The sequence below is a fragment of the Parasteatoda tepidariorum genome, chromosome 3 (assembly GCF_043381705.1).
Source record: "Parasteatoda tepidariorum isolate YZ-2023 chromosome 3, CAS_Ptep_4.0, whole genome shotgun sequence".
Classification (NCBI taxonomy): Eukaryota; Metazoa; Arthropoda; class Arachnida; order Araneae; family Theridiidae; genus Parasteatoda; species Parasteatoda tepidariorum.
Genome location: NC_092206.1, coordinates 2,777,894 through 2,792,728, shown reverse-complemented (window position 1 = coordinate 2,792,728; position 14,835 = coordinate 2,777,894). Strand labels below are relative to the sequence as shown.

The 14,835-nt window shown below is 33.4% G+C and overlaps 1 protein-coding gene across 1 annotated transcript in view; it reads left to right on the top strand.

The window, feature by feature from the left end:
- Positions 1–5,154: 5,154 nt before the first annotated feature.
- LOC107456601 (cell adhesion molecule Dscam1) overlaps positions 5,155–14,835 on the top strand; it is a gene marked incomplete in the record, with an annotated part of 28,634 nt that continues 18,953 nt past the window's right edge. The window contains 5 exon segments of the mRNA XM_071178191.1: positions 5,155–5,545; positions 7,192–7,476; positions 8,719–8,838; positions 10,084–10,254; positions 12,481–12,628. Coding sequence (XP_071034292.1) covers positions 5,479–5,545; positions 7,192–7,476; positions 8,719–8,838; positions 10,084–10,254; positions 12,481–12,628 — 791 coding nt within the window.

The following is a 14,835-nucleotide window of genomic DNA, read 5'->3' as shown; positions in this document are numbered from 1 at the left end:
CCTGACGCAAAGGGGACTCTAACCCATGATCCGTCAACTACTGAGGATATTTGAAGGACGTATAATTATGTGTCTACCGCCGTTATAGAGAATCGCTGACAAAGTTTCAATCGTTAATAAAATACTTTTTATTAATCCACTCAAGTTCAAATACATTTTGTTGAGCTTGTAGTCTATGGCACTTGATGTTAATGCAGTCTTTTTCAACTATTGATTCATTGATTAAATAAGGATGAGCGATAAACGAAATGGAATTTTCTGATGGGTTAAGTGTTAGTCATTGTTTTAAATTTTACTATAAGCTATTCAATTTTTCACATATTTTGAAAATAACATCAGTAATAATTTCTAACTCTATTTGAACAAATAAATAGTTTATTGCGCACATTTAAATCTATCTATATTATATAAAACGTACGTACGTATGTATGTATGTATCAATAAAACCGATGATATTTCTTTTCTCGCGCTGGCAACAGTTTTCATTTTTAATTGATTGGATTCGGCGCGCAAGAGCACGTAGCAGAGCCGTTTTTAAGGATGGGCCCAGTGGGCCCTGGCCCAGGGCCCCGAGTTCATTCATGCACTAAAAACATGACAATATTTAATTTAAACTCAATTAGGAATTAATTAATTAATTGAAGTGAGAATGCTTTAAAAGGCCGCTGTTGAATTGATATTTTTCTACTGGGAGCTACCTAAACGTCTAAAAAACGTTTAAGTGTTTGTATTGAATGCATTGAATTTTTTTATATTTCGCGTTTATTTATGCATTGAATTTTCACGCTTTAAAATGCAGAATATTAGTGAAGCAATATTTGATAATTTATTTTGCTAATATGTTTCTTATTTAGCTAATGTTTTGATTTTTTCACCATGTACAATCTAAATAGCTAATATACTTTTTTAAAAGCCAATAAGAACATTGGTAGAATTCTTCTACATAAGTACAATACTATGTCTTTGATGATAAAATACTATGTCTTTGATGATAATATATTATGTCTTTGTGCTAGAACATTGTGTTCATTGGCGAGCGAGCGCAGCGAGCCATGGTTCACGGCGTGAACCACATAGGATTGCGTAGCAATTCTCGGGGGTTAGCGAGCAGGGGGTGAAGCCTCCTAGTTATTTTATATTCGCTGTGTCTGATAAATTCAATAATTATGTGGTAGCACGTGTGGTCCACGTCACCAAATGTATACTTTTATTGTTGTCTGATACCATGCTCCGTTTTTCCCCCTTCCAATTCCTACTATTAGTTCACAATCTCCCTATACATATTTATATATTCTGTTCAAAATTTCGAACCACTCAAGTTCAAATACATTTTTTTATGGCACTGGGTGTTAATACAGTTTTTCTCAAATATTAATTCATTCATTAAATGTAATGAATTAATTTTACTTTTATGTAGGAAAAAAGTTTGTAATTATTTAATAAAAAGTAACTAAATTAAATTTTTCTTTATAAGTAGGAATTGACTTTAATTTTTTTTTTAATGTTAATATTTCTTGTTATTTAAATTTTACCGTTTTAAAAACGTTTTTGAAACAATGCTCAATGACTGAATTGTCCTTATCAAAGTATTTGGAAATACGGCAAGGGAGAAATCGCTCTGGAGGTCAGGGCAAGCACTGGAAAAGCGTAGATTTTGCAAGGAAATCAACTCCATTGAAATGTCATCAAGTTATTCGACGATTATTCCTCTCTTTTATATCCAGGTCAAAATTTTGGATGGTTTTCCATTGATGGACCATCATAATCTTGATGGTAACCATCAATAATTTCATCATGAACCATTATGTTTTTTTGATAAGGAATTAGGATGGAATTTGGACTGATTTATGATGGGCCAACATAAGAATATCATCTTGTTTTGATGGTTTCAAGTTGAACCATCAGAAATTTCCATCATAGTATCTTGGAAATCAAATGGTGTAACGATCATGAACCACCATCCTCCCAATGTAAGAATTCAAACTGATTTTTGATGGGCCAACATAAGAAAATAAACAAATAATTTTGATGATTGTTTCTGCTGAACCAACAAGAATTCCCCTTAAACCACCATAGAAATATATTGTTGGAACCATCACGGATTGTTGGTCCGTGAGAATAAAATTTTTCTTGATGGTCAACCATCATAGTATTAAAGTAGAATTTTTCATCATGGAATGATGGAAGTTTGTTGGAATATCAAACACCTTGAACGCAGAATGGAAAATGTTGGATGATGGTGACCATCAAATGATTTTGGAGTATCATGGATCGCACTAAAACCAACATAAACCATCAAAATGTTTTGATGGGACTATCAAGAATTTTGACTTGAGTAAACAGTTAAAATCCTTAAACATTTTACCAGTGGCTCTCATTAGTTTTTCTTGTCATCAATGACATTTTTTTTATATGAATTCCGCATCCGGCTTGCCACCACAGTTCTGACGTAGAATATTTTCAGTGGTAGACGGATCATGGATTAGATTCCCCTTCCCGTAAGGCTAACTGTGGGAATTTTTCGTGGTTTTCCTCTCTATGTAACGCAAATGCGGGTTAGTCCCAACAAAAAGTCCTCTACGAAAGCAAAATTTCTCGCAATGTTTGATACTGGATAATATAAAATAAAAAAATAATATAAATCCTCTATAATATAAATCCTAAAATAATATAAAATAAAAAAATATAGCCCACTGATTTTAGTGCTATCAAAATTTATGACCAGAATTACGTAAATCACCGTCACTTTTGAGCTGCTGCGAATATTACATTATCATCTAACAATTTTCTATACATTTATTTTCACACTTAGAAATAAACACCACACAGTTGGCCTTCTGATAAAAATAAACATATAATAGATCCAAATTTAGATAGAGATATGGATCCAAAGTTTTCTTTATGAATAATTATGTCATAGATTGTTCAATAGTCTTTTTTTATTATCGTTGTTTTGAATCTTGTGTTGAGGTGCGTGTGTGTAGGTAGGAGCGCGCGCACTTTCTACTCTATTTATTTTAGGTCACGGTTATAGTGTGTGTGTAAAAAAGAATGCAGGCTGTTGACCGACACCTTTTAACAAAATTTATTTTATCTTGGATGATGACACTAGGAGATTCATTAACATTTTTCTTTACTTCTTATAAAACTGACTTCTTCCTTTAATGGCGCTCTTAATCGATGCTGCTTACCGTTCCGATTCTCAATCCTCCCCCCTCCCCACCCCGACACACGAAATGACTGGGATCCAATATTGACAATTATAAAGAAAATGAAGAAAGGGAAATATGAAAAAAGGGAAAAAGAAAAATAATTATAGAAATAACAAAAATCGGGAAAAAAATCCCGAAAAAAATTGAAAAAAATTCATAAAATGCGGAAAATAAAAGATCTAATCTTTTTATCAGCTCACACGGCTATATTGATACAATATTAGAAAGCATTCCTTTTTGCGGGTATAATCGTGTGAGCTGATAAAAAGATTATATCTTTCATTTTCCAGATTTTTATTAATTTTTTCCCCTTTTTTCGGTATTTTCCCGGATTTTCTAAATATCGCATATAAACTCATTTAACATAAAAGTATTGAATATGTAGTGATGTTTATTTATCCAAAAAACAAGCAGATAAATTCTTTCAAAGTTTGATAAAAAACAAAAACAAAAAACAATGGATACCCTATTAATGTTATGTTATTAATGCCTATTAATGTAAAGTTCTATTTGAAATCATTGAGTTAATTGTATGTTATTATTATTAATAAACATACTGAAAATTTTTTTGTTAACAAAATTTATAATTTTACCAGTTCAAATCCAATTTGGGCAAAACAGTGACTGAAAATGTTTCCTTTTTTTAAAAAATAAATGTTAATTTTCTAAAATCATTAAAATTGCATAGTTAAATATCAACCTTATTAATTTTAAACTTTAAATCATCCAGTATAATATTATTTAAAATCTTATTCCGAAATCTTATAATCTTATTCCGAAATCTTATAATCTTATTTTAAAATCTTATTTAGCGAAACGTTTTAAAGATGACACCATTTTTTTTATCTACTAAATAAGAACATAAAAAATATTTTTCGAAATGTATTGATACATCTAAATTTTAATGTTACGAAAATTAAAATTTTTTATTATTATTTTACTCACTTTTATCTTTTTCTTTTTTACAAAGTTTGGCTGTTTAAGATAATTTACCTTATCTTAATATTTAACTGAAGTATTTTTATTATGCTGTTTATTCGATTTAAATTTGGAGAAAGATTAAACAGCAATAATAGTTACTCTATTCATTTCTATTGTTTGAAATCAAAGTTCAATGTTTAAAGATTATATTAAAAAAAAAAGTGGCACACTTGGCAGCGGAAATGTACAGTAAATACGATGTACAGTAAACCTGCAGTACAATACGTACGGTACTATCTAGCACACTAAATGTTCTCCATCTCTGGTATAGTACAAATCGAATTTTTTATGATCAGCAAAAGTTTTGAAGTACTTGAATCAGATATCTTTACAACAAATCTATGGGTTAGATAGAGTTGGACATTTATTTAATTTTGAACCTAAAGCAAGTGTCTTAAAGTAATTGATTTTTAGATGAATAGTTCATTAAATTGTTATTCGAATTGCCTTCAGCTATAAATTTTTCGTTATAAAACAAAATGTACGAATTTAAAGCAATTTTATGATTACGAAATGTTTTTTTTTCTTATACATTTATTTTGCGGCGTTTTCGGCTAGAGGCTGAAAAACAGTAAGAAAGAATAACCTAGCCTAAACTATCAATATTTATTACCTTCAGTTGGCAATTATCAATGAATGTATACGTAAAACATTTGACTGAAGATTTTCATTAAAATACTACTATACATTTAAATCATGAGTTGAATTTTTTTTAATTATAAAAAAGTAAAATCGCTGTTAAAATTAATTTTTAGTAATATTGATAATAATTTTGATACTACTTTCAGTTACAAATTTCAGAAAAAAATTAATCTCTCTAGGATTGTTCTTCGTTTTCTTTAAAACTTGTTTTTAATAATAAATTATTTCTGTATTCTTTGCGAATTTGCGTTCAGGAAATTAAACGCGATATGTCTCTCTACATTTTCGGAAAAAGCGATGGCAACGCCTTTCAGTGGAAGGAAATAATTCCGGAGTTTCTGGGAACGAGAATATCACATATATTCGATGTAATAGAATTACTTAACATTCTAAAAAAAGAATGGCTGTTAAATGTTCATGATCTTTTCGAATCCGGATAGATATTAATTACAAAAGATATAATTTTGAATCTCGATTTTGTAGGTGGTTTGAAAGAGGTTAAAAAGACAGGCGATGAATTCGTTGTGCGTTATTGATCCGAAATCCATGGAAGCCGGCTGAAAACATTCTCCAGACAAGTCAATAATTTGAAAAAAATTGCGATGCATTTCGTTTCTTTTAAATTTCGATAGAGTTTTAGATCATGGTTGTTTATTTAAAAACTATTCTATGGTTTTTATGCATCGTATTATGCTGCGTATATTCTCAAGGTAAGTTAAATTGTTCTATTTAAAAAAAAAAATAGGCTTAAGATAATATTTTGATCTGTCATGTGTATGTTTATGTTTTGATAATCTGTAATTTATCTGTTCATCTTTCATATCAATTATTCAACAGTAAATTTATGTATATGCTGGAACTAAAGTTAGTTATTTTTCAGAAAATAAGCGCTCCGCAAACAAACATGACAACAATAAATGCTCGAAGATTATCGGAATTTTCTTCTTGTTGTTATGATTTTTTCACTTAAAAAATAAAGAAAATAAATTTTCAATAGTAAAAAATACTTATAGGATGTTTTATTCTTTCTTTGTTTTTAAATTTATCAATTGAATAGTGAAACTTAATTTCTTCTTCGTGGAAAACAAACAAGACGAAGTCTTATTCTTAAAACAGGAAAACAATTTGTGTGTTAATTATTAGATTCATTTGATCATTGTCAGCTTTAGCTCTCTCATTTTCCAATTTAGTTAAAACCAACAATACTTAACAAATTAATTGCTCCCATTTATAGAGACGTATTACAACTAAATGAATATTTTCTCCTATTGCTGTCACTTTTAAATTTAAAAAAAATATTTGCAAAAATGATTTTAAATTTTTTATTATGATAGATCGAAATAAGTTTTGCATTATAAAGATACGTTTTAATTATTGAATTATGTTAGAAATAAATAAATAAAAAGCCCTGTTCTCAAATGATAATCCCAACCAGATAGGTAAAAAAAAAAAAGATTTGTTAGGAGCTGAATTAAGAAAAATGGTGGTTTTGGTTCTTTCGAAAGATGTACTTAAGATTTTTAATAAATATTTTGAAATTATCATTCAATAAACTTAAAATCATAATGTAAACTTTTGGGACTATCCCCCGTTTGAATGAACTGATTTTTAATTTATAACAAAAGCCAGAATTTTAAGAACCATAGGTGATCTTAGTAAACGGTGCACTTTATTAAATCTTTTTTAAGGTGTTCTTTCGATTTTGGTTGGGTTTTTAATCTTCTGAAATCTAGTCTCCGATTTTTCTTCAGTTTCCACTATGAACTCTATAAAGTCTTAAAAATATCTGACTGGCAAAAGCATGAATAAAAAAGAAAAAAACATGTAACGAGATAAATTTAAATTAAAAACATGAGACAATTTATGGATTCTTACAAGCCACAAACCACTTCTGACAATTTACTGCAATCCAAAGCTACATTAATGGAAATACAGAGCTATAAGCTAACGCAAATAGCTCGTCGTACTCTTCTTTACAATTTACGGAACATCAGAAAGTTGTTGCTTTTTGATAAGAATAGATTTTGTTTAGAATTTAAGGTTCATACGAACTCGTTACGGGTTTTCCATTTACTTGATTACGTTAGAACTTGTGTATTGTGTTTTATTTTAGTTCCTTGTATTTATTAATAAAATGAAAAAAATATGTTGATTTTTTTGCATTTTTTTCTCCAAATTAATTGGTAAGGGAAGTGGTTAAAAGGGCCCACTAACTGCAGTCAAGTAGAAGAAAATTCAGTACTCAAATCCCCCATTAACACTATTCGTATTTATAAATTTAAAAAGAATGTAAAACTAGTGTATACAATTTTTATATAGTCAAATTCATTCATTAATTTTTCCATCTTTTTTTCAGTTCCACCGAAGTTAGCCCCTCTTCCTAAGGAATTAGAGTTCAAGCGAGGAGAACGCTTCCAATTGGTGTGTTCTTGCAGAGAAGGTGAACCCCCCCTCTCCTTCAGTTGGGTCAGGGATGGTCAGACACTGGTTGAGAGTATGGAGGTATCGGTGAGACGATTCGATGAATTCTCATCCTCTATAACCATAACTGCACTGAGGGATGATCATTCTGGAAATTATACTTGCATAGTCAGCAATCAAGGTGGAAGTGACAGCTCAACAGTCAAGCTTAGAGTTTTAGGTACTCATTCCTTTATTTTTCCCTATCCTATCCTGGCTTTTAAAGAGTCATCATTGCATTATTTTAAGTGCAAAACACGTGCGTGAACTCCCCTCCTAACGTTCGCCTTTACAAACTCTGCCCTTCGCCGCTTATGTTCAAGTAGAAATTATTATCTTTTCTTATTCATCAATCTAGTCCCGCAGTGGACTGATCGTATATACACGGTTCCCAGCAGATCACCGAAGTCAAGCATCACTGGCTGCTGTCAGTGTCCTGGTGGGTGACCACTTGGATCAGTCTGCGTAGGGACTAAACTGTTCTACAGTAAAGTGCTCGACTTTGGGTGCAGGTCATCGGGCTACTGAAGCGGGGGTGCCATCCACTCTGCAGAGGATCAACATTGTGATGGCACGTCTTCGGATCATCCTCAGGGATGTTTCCCAGATCGTCGCTAATAGCTCATTGTGCAGATCTAGTGCGACGCAAATGAACTACTACAATTATTCATCAATTTAATCTAACCACTTCTTATTTGCCACTGATTTCTTCAGTAGGCAAGATCATTTTTACTTGACATCTAAAGGCACGGTTTCAAATCGCAGTGTGGAGGCTGGGTTAAAAGGATTAATTTTTAACGTACTATCGGATAGCATTTAAACCTATTCGTACATTTTTTATATGTTTGTTATGAAAATTAATGACACATACAAATTTTCCTTATATTTTATAACATAATGAGAGATAGGTAAGTACTTTGTTTGCTGCACAGTGGGCTATTGGTGGCTGTCTGAGAAACATTCCTGAGGATGAGCCGAAGACATACCATCGCAATTTCGGGAATGTCACCCCTGTATTGGTAGCCGGACGACCTGCGTGCTGCACTTTATAGTAGAACAGTTTAACGAGACCCGATACCGAGCATCGTCGGTCTTTACGCAGGCAAATCGAAGTGGTCACCCATCCGCTTACTGACCGAAGCCAGTGATGCTTGACTTCGGTGTTCTAATAGGCACTGTGTCTTTACGATCAGGCCACTGCGGGAAGAGCTTTCTTAAGAAAGGGTTATCTTCTTTGATGCACTTCGTTTTTTGCTAATCTTAAACCAGTTTTTCTTATTGATGTTTTACAACGGATCCAAGAACCTCGTGAGTAGTATGTATAATAAGATATATTAACCATTGTGATTAACAAAGTCTTTAAAATTCACTCCAAACTTTGTATTTTAATGGTAAGCCTATTGAAAGAAGTATCTTTTTTCAGTTCCTCCAACGTGGCTGAGACAACCTTATGACATGTCTGTTCTTTCTGGTGCAAGAGTCTCACTCCACTGCGAAACTTCGGGCACTCCAAAACCAACAGTGACTTGGAGGAGAAGCAAAGGTAAGATTTTCTTTATGACTTTCGATCATGTGACATTCATTCGACTTAAGGGGACATTGAACATCTCGCTGAACGAAAATGCGGCGTGAAGTGACTTTTGCAGTAACTGCTACAAAAAATTTAATTTTAATGATAGGTTTCTAAATTTTTTAATATTTATTTGTTAGGTTTTTTTTAATGTATTTCTGCAGTAAAATATACAAATTAAGTTAGACAATAATTTTTATTCATACAATTTATAGGCAAATTTTTTGTTCAAATTATGTCATCAGTAAAGTACATATAAAACTACAACTACTCAATATAATTGTCTGAAAAAAATTATACACACAATATATAGCCTAGGGTATGCAGTATACCTAAAATTAGACTAAAATGCACAATTTTTTGCAGAATAAAAAATTGANAATGATTTCACTTACTATAGCGTAAGTATCTTTTTTCAGTTCCTCCAACGTGGCTGAGACAACCTTATGATATGTCTGTTCTTTCTGGTGCAAGAGTCTCACTCCACTGTGAAACTTCGGGCACTCCAAAACCAACAGTGACTTGGAGGAGGAGCAAAGGTAAGATTTTCTTTATGACTTTCGATCATGTGACATTCATTCAACTTAACCCAATCTCCTCCCCTTTATCAAAGGGATTGAAGGATTTCTTTTAACTCCAAGTAATGATTGTTATATTTGTGTACAGAATCAAATTTCTGTTTTGTGTGAACTTTGGGGGTCTTTTGGAGTATCAAAACAGAGTTGCCACTCCACAGGGAGAATAGCGAAAACCTATAAAATATAGGGAATTTAAAAATCACCTAAAATGACAGGGGATTATGAGTTTTTCTTTACAAACTTTGAAAATACAGGGAATTTTTTTATTTTTTTTTTATTTTTCTCTTTTAAAAACCGAGGAAAACTCAATGTGTAATATATGGGATATTTAAGGATGATTTTCCAACTGAACAAAATTATTTCACTTACTATAGCATTATTTAGGTATGTTCAGCTGTTTCTTTTTTTTTCTGTAAGCCCACTATAGCTCACACAAGAGTACAGTGATTTGTGTTTTTCTTTCTAATATATTGTGTATTATATATATACAGGGAAAACACAAGGATTTTTTCCTCCAAATTTAAATGGCAACATTGAATAATTTGAATTAAGCCACAGCTATTTTTTTTTAAATATAGAGAGATGAGAATTATCGAGTACCAGAAACTTCTTAATTAGCAAAGTTTTTCTTTTCGAATAGGATTCAACATACAGCAGATGGAAACGTTAGCAACAACTCAATGGCGCATAGGGGACGACGGCAGTTTATCCAAGTCCACTATCCAAAAAGGAGACGAGGGTTTTTACTCTTGCGAAGTGACCAACGGCGTCGGTGAAGGATTGCGAAAAACAATTCGCATCGAAGTACAAGGTAATAACACTTCTTAGTCGAGATTTAGTTGGAAGCATGCAATACATTGCTGCCATTGAATAATTTCATACACAATGGAAATAATAAATAAATACACTATCCGGCCAAGAGTTATCCGGGTTGTTACAGTGGTGGAAGCATAATGTTGTGGGTATGTTAGTTCCTGTGGTTGGAACTTTTATAAATGTGTATGTGGACAGTGCTGCACTCCCAACTCTATTTCTCTTCCATTCACAATTCTGGGTTTACGACTACTAATGTTCAACTCCGCAGCCTTGTAATTTTAAACCAATCCAGAAGACAAGGAAGCTCCTGGATCAGTACCCCCAGTGGTGTTGATTTGTTATGAGAACATTTAGGACTTTGCGACTCGTCAGATTTAACGTGCATCAGTCACCATTTACTACACGGGGAGTCTTCGGCCGGCAGGGATCGAACCTTTGAACTCAGGGACATATGCCTAGTGCCCTACCAAACAGGCTATCCCGACCTGCACAGACGTGGTTTGACGAAATGGGTGATCAAAAACTAGTCTGGCCTTCTCGGAGCCCCGTTTTAAATCTCATCGAACACCTTGGGAGGAATTAGGGCGTGGATAACGTAGCCAGCCAAATTGACCACCATAACTGCAAGCACTCTCTTCAGCTGTGATGAAGTAAATTCCTATTCAAATACACTATCTGCCCAAAAGTTATCCGGGTTGTTTGTAGTGGTGGAAGCATTATAGTGTGGGAGTCTGTTATTTCCTGTGGTTGGAACTCTTGAGTTGTGTATGTGGACAATACTGCACTCTAATGACAATATTTCAATTCATTTCCTTTCCACTTACCCATCGAGGCTTGCACAGACGTTGTTTGACGAAATGGGTGTTCAAAAACTGCCCTCTCAGATCTTAAATCCTATAGAACACCTTTGAGACGAATTAGAGCGTAGATGACGTAGCCATTACAAGCACTCACTTCAGCTGTGGATGTTAATTCCTATCCAAAAATAGTGGAAAGTCTTTTCAGACTAGTGCAGGCTGTCAGCGATGCAAAAAAGGGACCCCCATCATAATAATATGTGCCTCAGGACACTTTTAGTCCACATCACTGGGTATCCGTATACTTTTGACAAGATAGTGTAGTAGGGGAACCGGGATAGTCTGGTGGGTAGGGCACTGGACCCATGTCCAAGAGTTCGTGGTTTCGATCCCAGGCAGGCCGAAGAAAGTAAATGGTGACTGATGCTCGTTAAATCTGTCGAGTCTCAAAGTTCTCCATGTTCCCATAACAAATCAATACGTCTAGGGGTACTGATCCAGGAGTCTCCTTGTCTTCTGGATTGGGTTCAAAATGACGAGGCTACGGAGTTGAACATTAGTAGTAGTAAACCCAGAATTGGGTCGGCTGTTCAGCGACGGATAAAAAAAAAGATAGTGTGGTAGGGAAGCAAGATAGTGTAGTTGTATGATTGGATTAGTATGCATTGAGTCAGATTTGAAATTTTATCAAGAATAAAAGGACGATGAGATCAATCAAAACAAAACAACAAAATCAGGTCGTAAGAGTGAGAACTATAAAAGTTCTAATGCCGTTGTTTAAAATGTCATAAAATATTAACAAAATATAACCTAACTGTTATAATGTCTACGCAGCTATACAATTATATATTGCGGTTATGTAAAATGAATAAATTGAACTTTTTCAAATTACTTTTGTATACTTTTACTTTTTTTCAATTTACTTTTTACTCAAATTATTTTTTATAACTAAGAAAACTTACAACTGTAACAAAACAGGCTTTATCAATAAACATTAAATTTTTTTTCGATTCATTGGGTGGAAGCGGATTTTAACCAATTGTGATTGTTAAGTCAAACAGTTGTGTGTAAGAAAGCAGTTGTATGTAAAGGAGATTTATTGTAACCGTCTCTAACTTCTTTGGTTAAAAAAAAAATTCTTGAATTTGGGATAAAAAAAAACTTTCTATGGATTTAACATAATGTCTTTTTTACAGAACAAAAGTTGAGTCAGAGTAGACAGAACTCAAGTTTACCTTCGCTATCTCACTAACATTAACTCTGAACGTGGAAATTTTTACAATGTACGATTTTTAAAATAGTTCAATGTAATTCTAATAAATAAATATAATAAATTAACTAAAATTTTTTTAAACTATACAGTTGTGAGTAGGAGAAAAAAATGAAATTTCATGTAGTAACAGATGTTGTTTGTATTGTTGTAGTTCCTCCTACTGTGATAATGTCGGAACACGAGAAGAGTGTGACAAAAGGTGATCCTGTCATTCTAAGGTGTGACATCACTGGTGATATGCCTCTGACAATCCACTGGGGAAAAGTTCACAGAAATCTTCCCCTCATCACTGAAGACAGGTACTTTGAATACTAATTAGGAGAAATTGTTTATTAAAAGTAAAACTTTTATCACACTGTATTATAACCGGTGTTGAACAGCCGACCAAATTCAGAGTTTACGACTACTAATGTTCGTAACCTTGTAATTTTGAACCCAATCCAGAAGACAAGGAAACTCCTGGATCAAGTATTGGTGAAATTTCTATCCACGGCTTTCCTGACAGCTAAGGGACTCCAACCCATGATACCACTGAGGATATTTTACGTCTGCACTATGTTCGGTGCGAGCCGCATGCGAAGTTCGTATTGACCAACCATCGCTTAGAATCGAATCCGACTCACCTCATTGGAAGGTGAACGTTCTACCCGCTGAGCCACCGCGGCCCTGGGGATGAATAAAGAATTAGATAAAATTAGGGGAATTAGATTAGAAGTTAGGGGGAGTTGACTTTTCGTTTTTTTTTAGTTCAGTTGAGGATTTGTAGTGTGTTGTATTATTTAGTTTTAGGATTTATTATTTTTATTTATTTTATAACCACATCGTTGAACATCTGACCCAATGCTTACTACTAATGTTCAACACCATGACCTTGTAATTTTGAGCCCAATCCAGAAGACAAGGAAACTCCTGGATCAAGTATTAGGAGAAATTTACCTTCGTGGAAGACTTTTTTAGGGAACTAATCCGCATGCGCGTTACATGGAGAGGGAGATTACGAGAACCTTTCATGGTTAGCCTGACTGCAAAGGGAGTCTATCCCACGATCCGTCTACCACTGAGGATATTTCACGTCAGCTCTATTCGGTGCAAGCCGGAATGCGGAGTTCGTATCGATTGGGATTCGAACCCGGTCTACATCATTGGAAGGAGAACGCTCTATCCCCTGAGCCATCGCGTCTCCTAGATCCAGCTTTGGGACAAACTAGCCTTCATGAAGAACTTCTTGATAGGAACTTAAACGAATTTGCGTTGCAAGGAGGGGAAAACCCTCCACGGTTAGCCCGACGGCAAGGGGATTCTAATTCATGATGCTCCTACTACTGAGGATTTTTTAAGTCAGCATTGCGGTGGGTGCGAGCCAGGAGCAGAATTCGTATCATGCAGCTACCACTGGGATTTGAACTTGGGTCACTTAATTGAGAGGCAAGTGCTCTATTCCCTGAGGCTATCCTTAGCCACCATTTTGAAATCACTGAGAGGGATACATGGAAAAAAATAATTAGTGCTATATATCTATATTATATACCATACTACTATATATAATAAGTGAGGTATTGTTTAACACTGAATCGAATAACATTTAATTAAGAGTTTCAGAAATTGTAAGGGATTGAAACGAAGTATAAAAGAAAACATTTTTGTAATTTTTGGAGATACATTTGCTAATTGCTTCGATTTAACTAGATTATTAGGATGAGAAATAGTGAAATCAAAATTGAACAAATGATATTATCTTTTACGTATTTGTTTTGCTAAAGCAAATAAGACCAAAGTTGCTTGTTGGACTAAACACCTNTATCCTTAGCCACCATTTTGAAATCACTGAGAGGGATACATGGAAAAAAATAATTAGTGCTATATATCTATATTATATACCATACTACTATATATAATAAGTGAGGTATTGTTTAACACTGAATCGAATAACATTTAATTAAGAGTTTCAGAAATTGTAAGGGATTGAAACGAAGTATTAAAGAAAACATTTTTGTGATTTTTCGAGATATATTTGCTAATCGCTTCGAATCAACGAGATTATTAGGATGAGAAATAGCGAAATCCAAATTGAACAAATGATATAATCTTTTATGTATTTGGTATGCTAAAGCAAATAAGACCAAAGTTTGTGGGACTAAACACCCCTAAAGAGCACTCCTGTGGCAAAATTTTTTCGAGCTATCTCTAATATCTTTATGCAAGATACTTGTAACAAACATATATGCTACTCATTTAAAATAACAAAAGCGCTGTGTTTACAATATATATATATATATATATATATATATAATTGTTTTTAATTGAACTTGTAATAATTTTTTATTCTAATATTGTGGGTGATATTCTCGCATATTGCAGACGCACTCACTATTTTCTCCTTCGCATTTTGTAAATAATCATCCCGGTAAAAAAATAATTAAAAATCATGAAATCCGAAAAAAAAAGATTGACGACGAAATCACGTAAATCAGACTGCTGAAATACGTGTTTCGCTTTGAGATTAGGT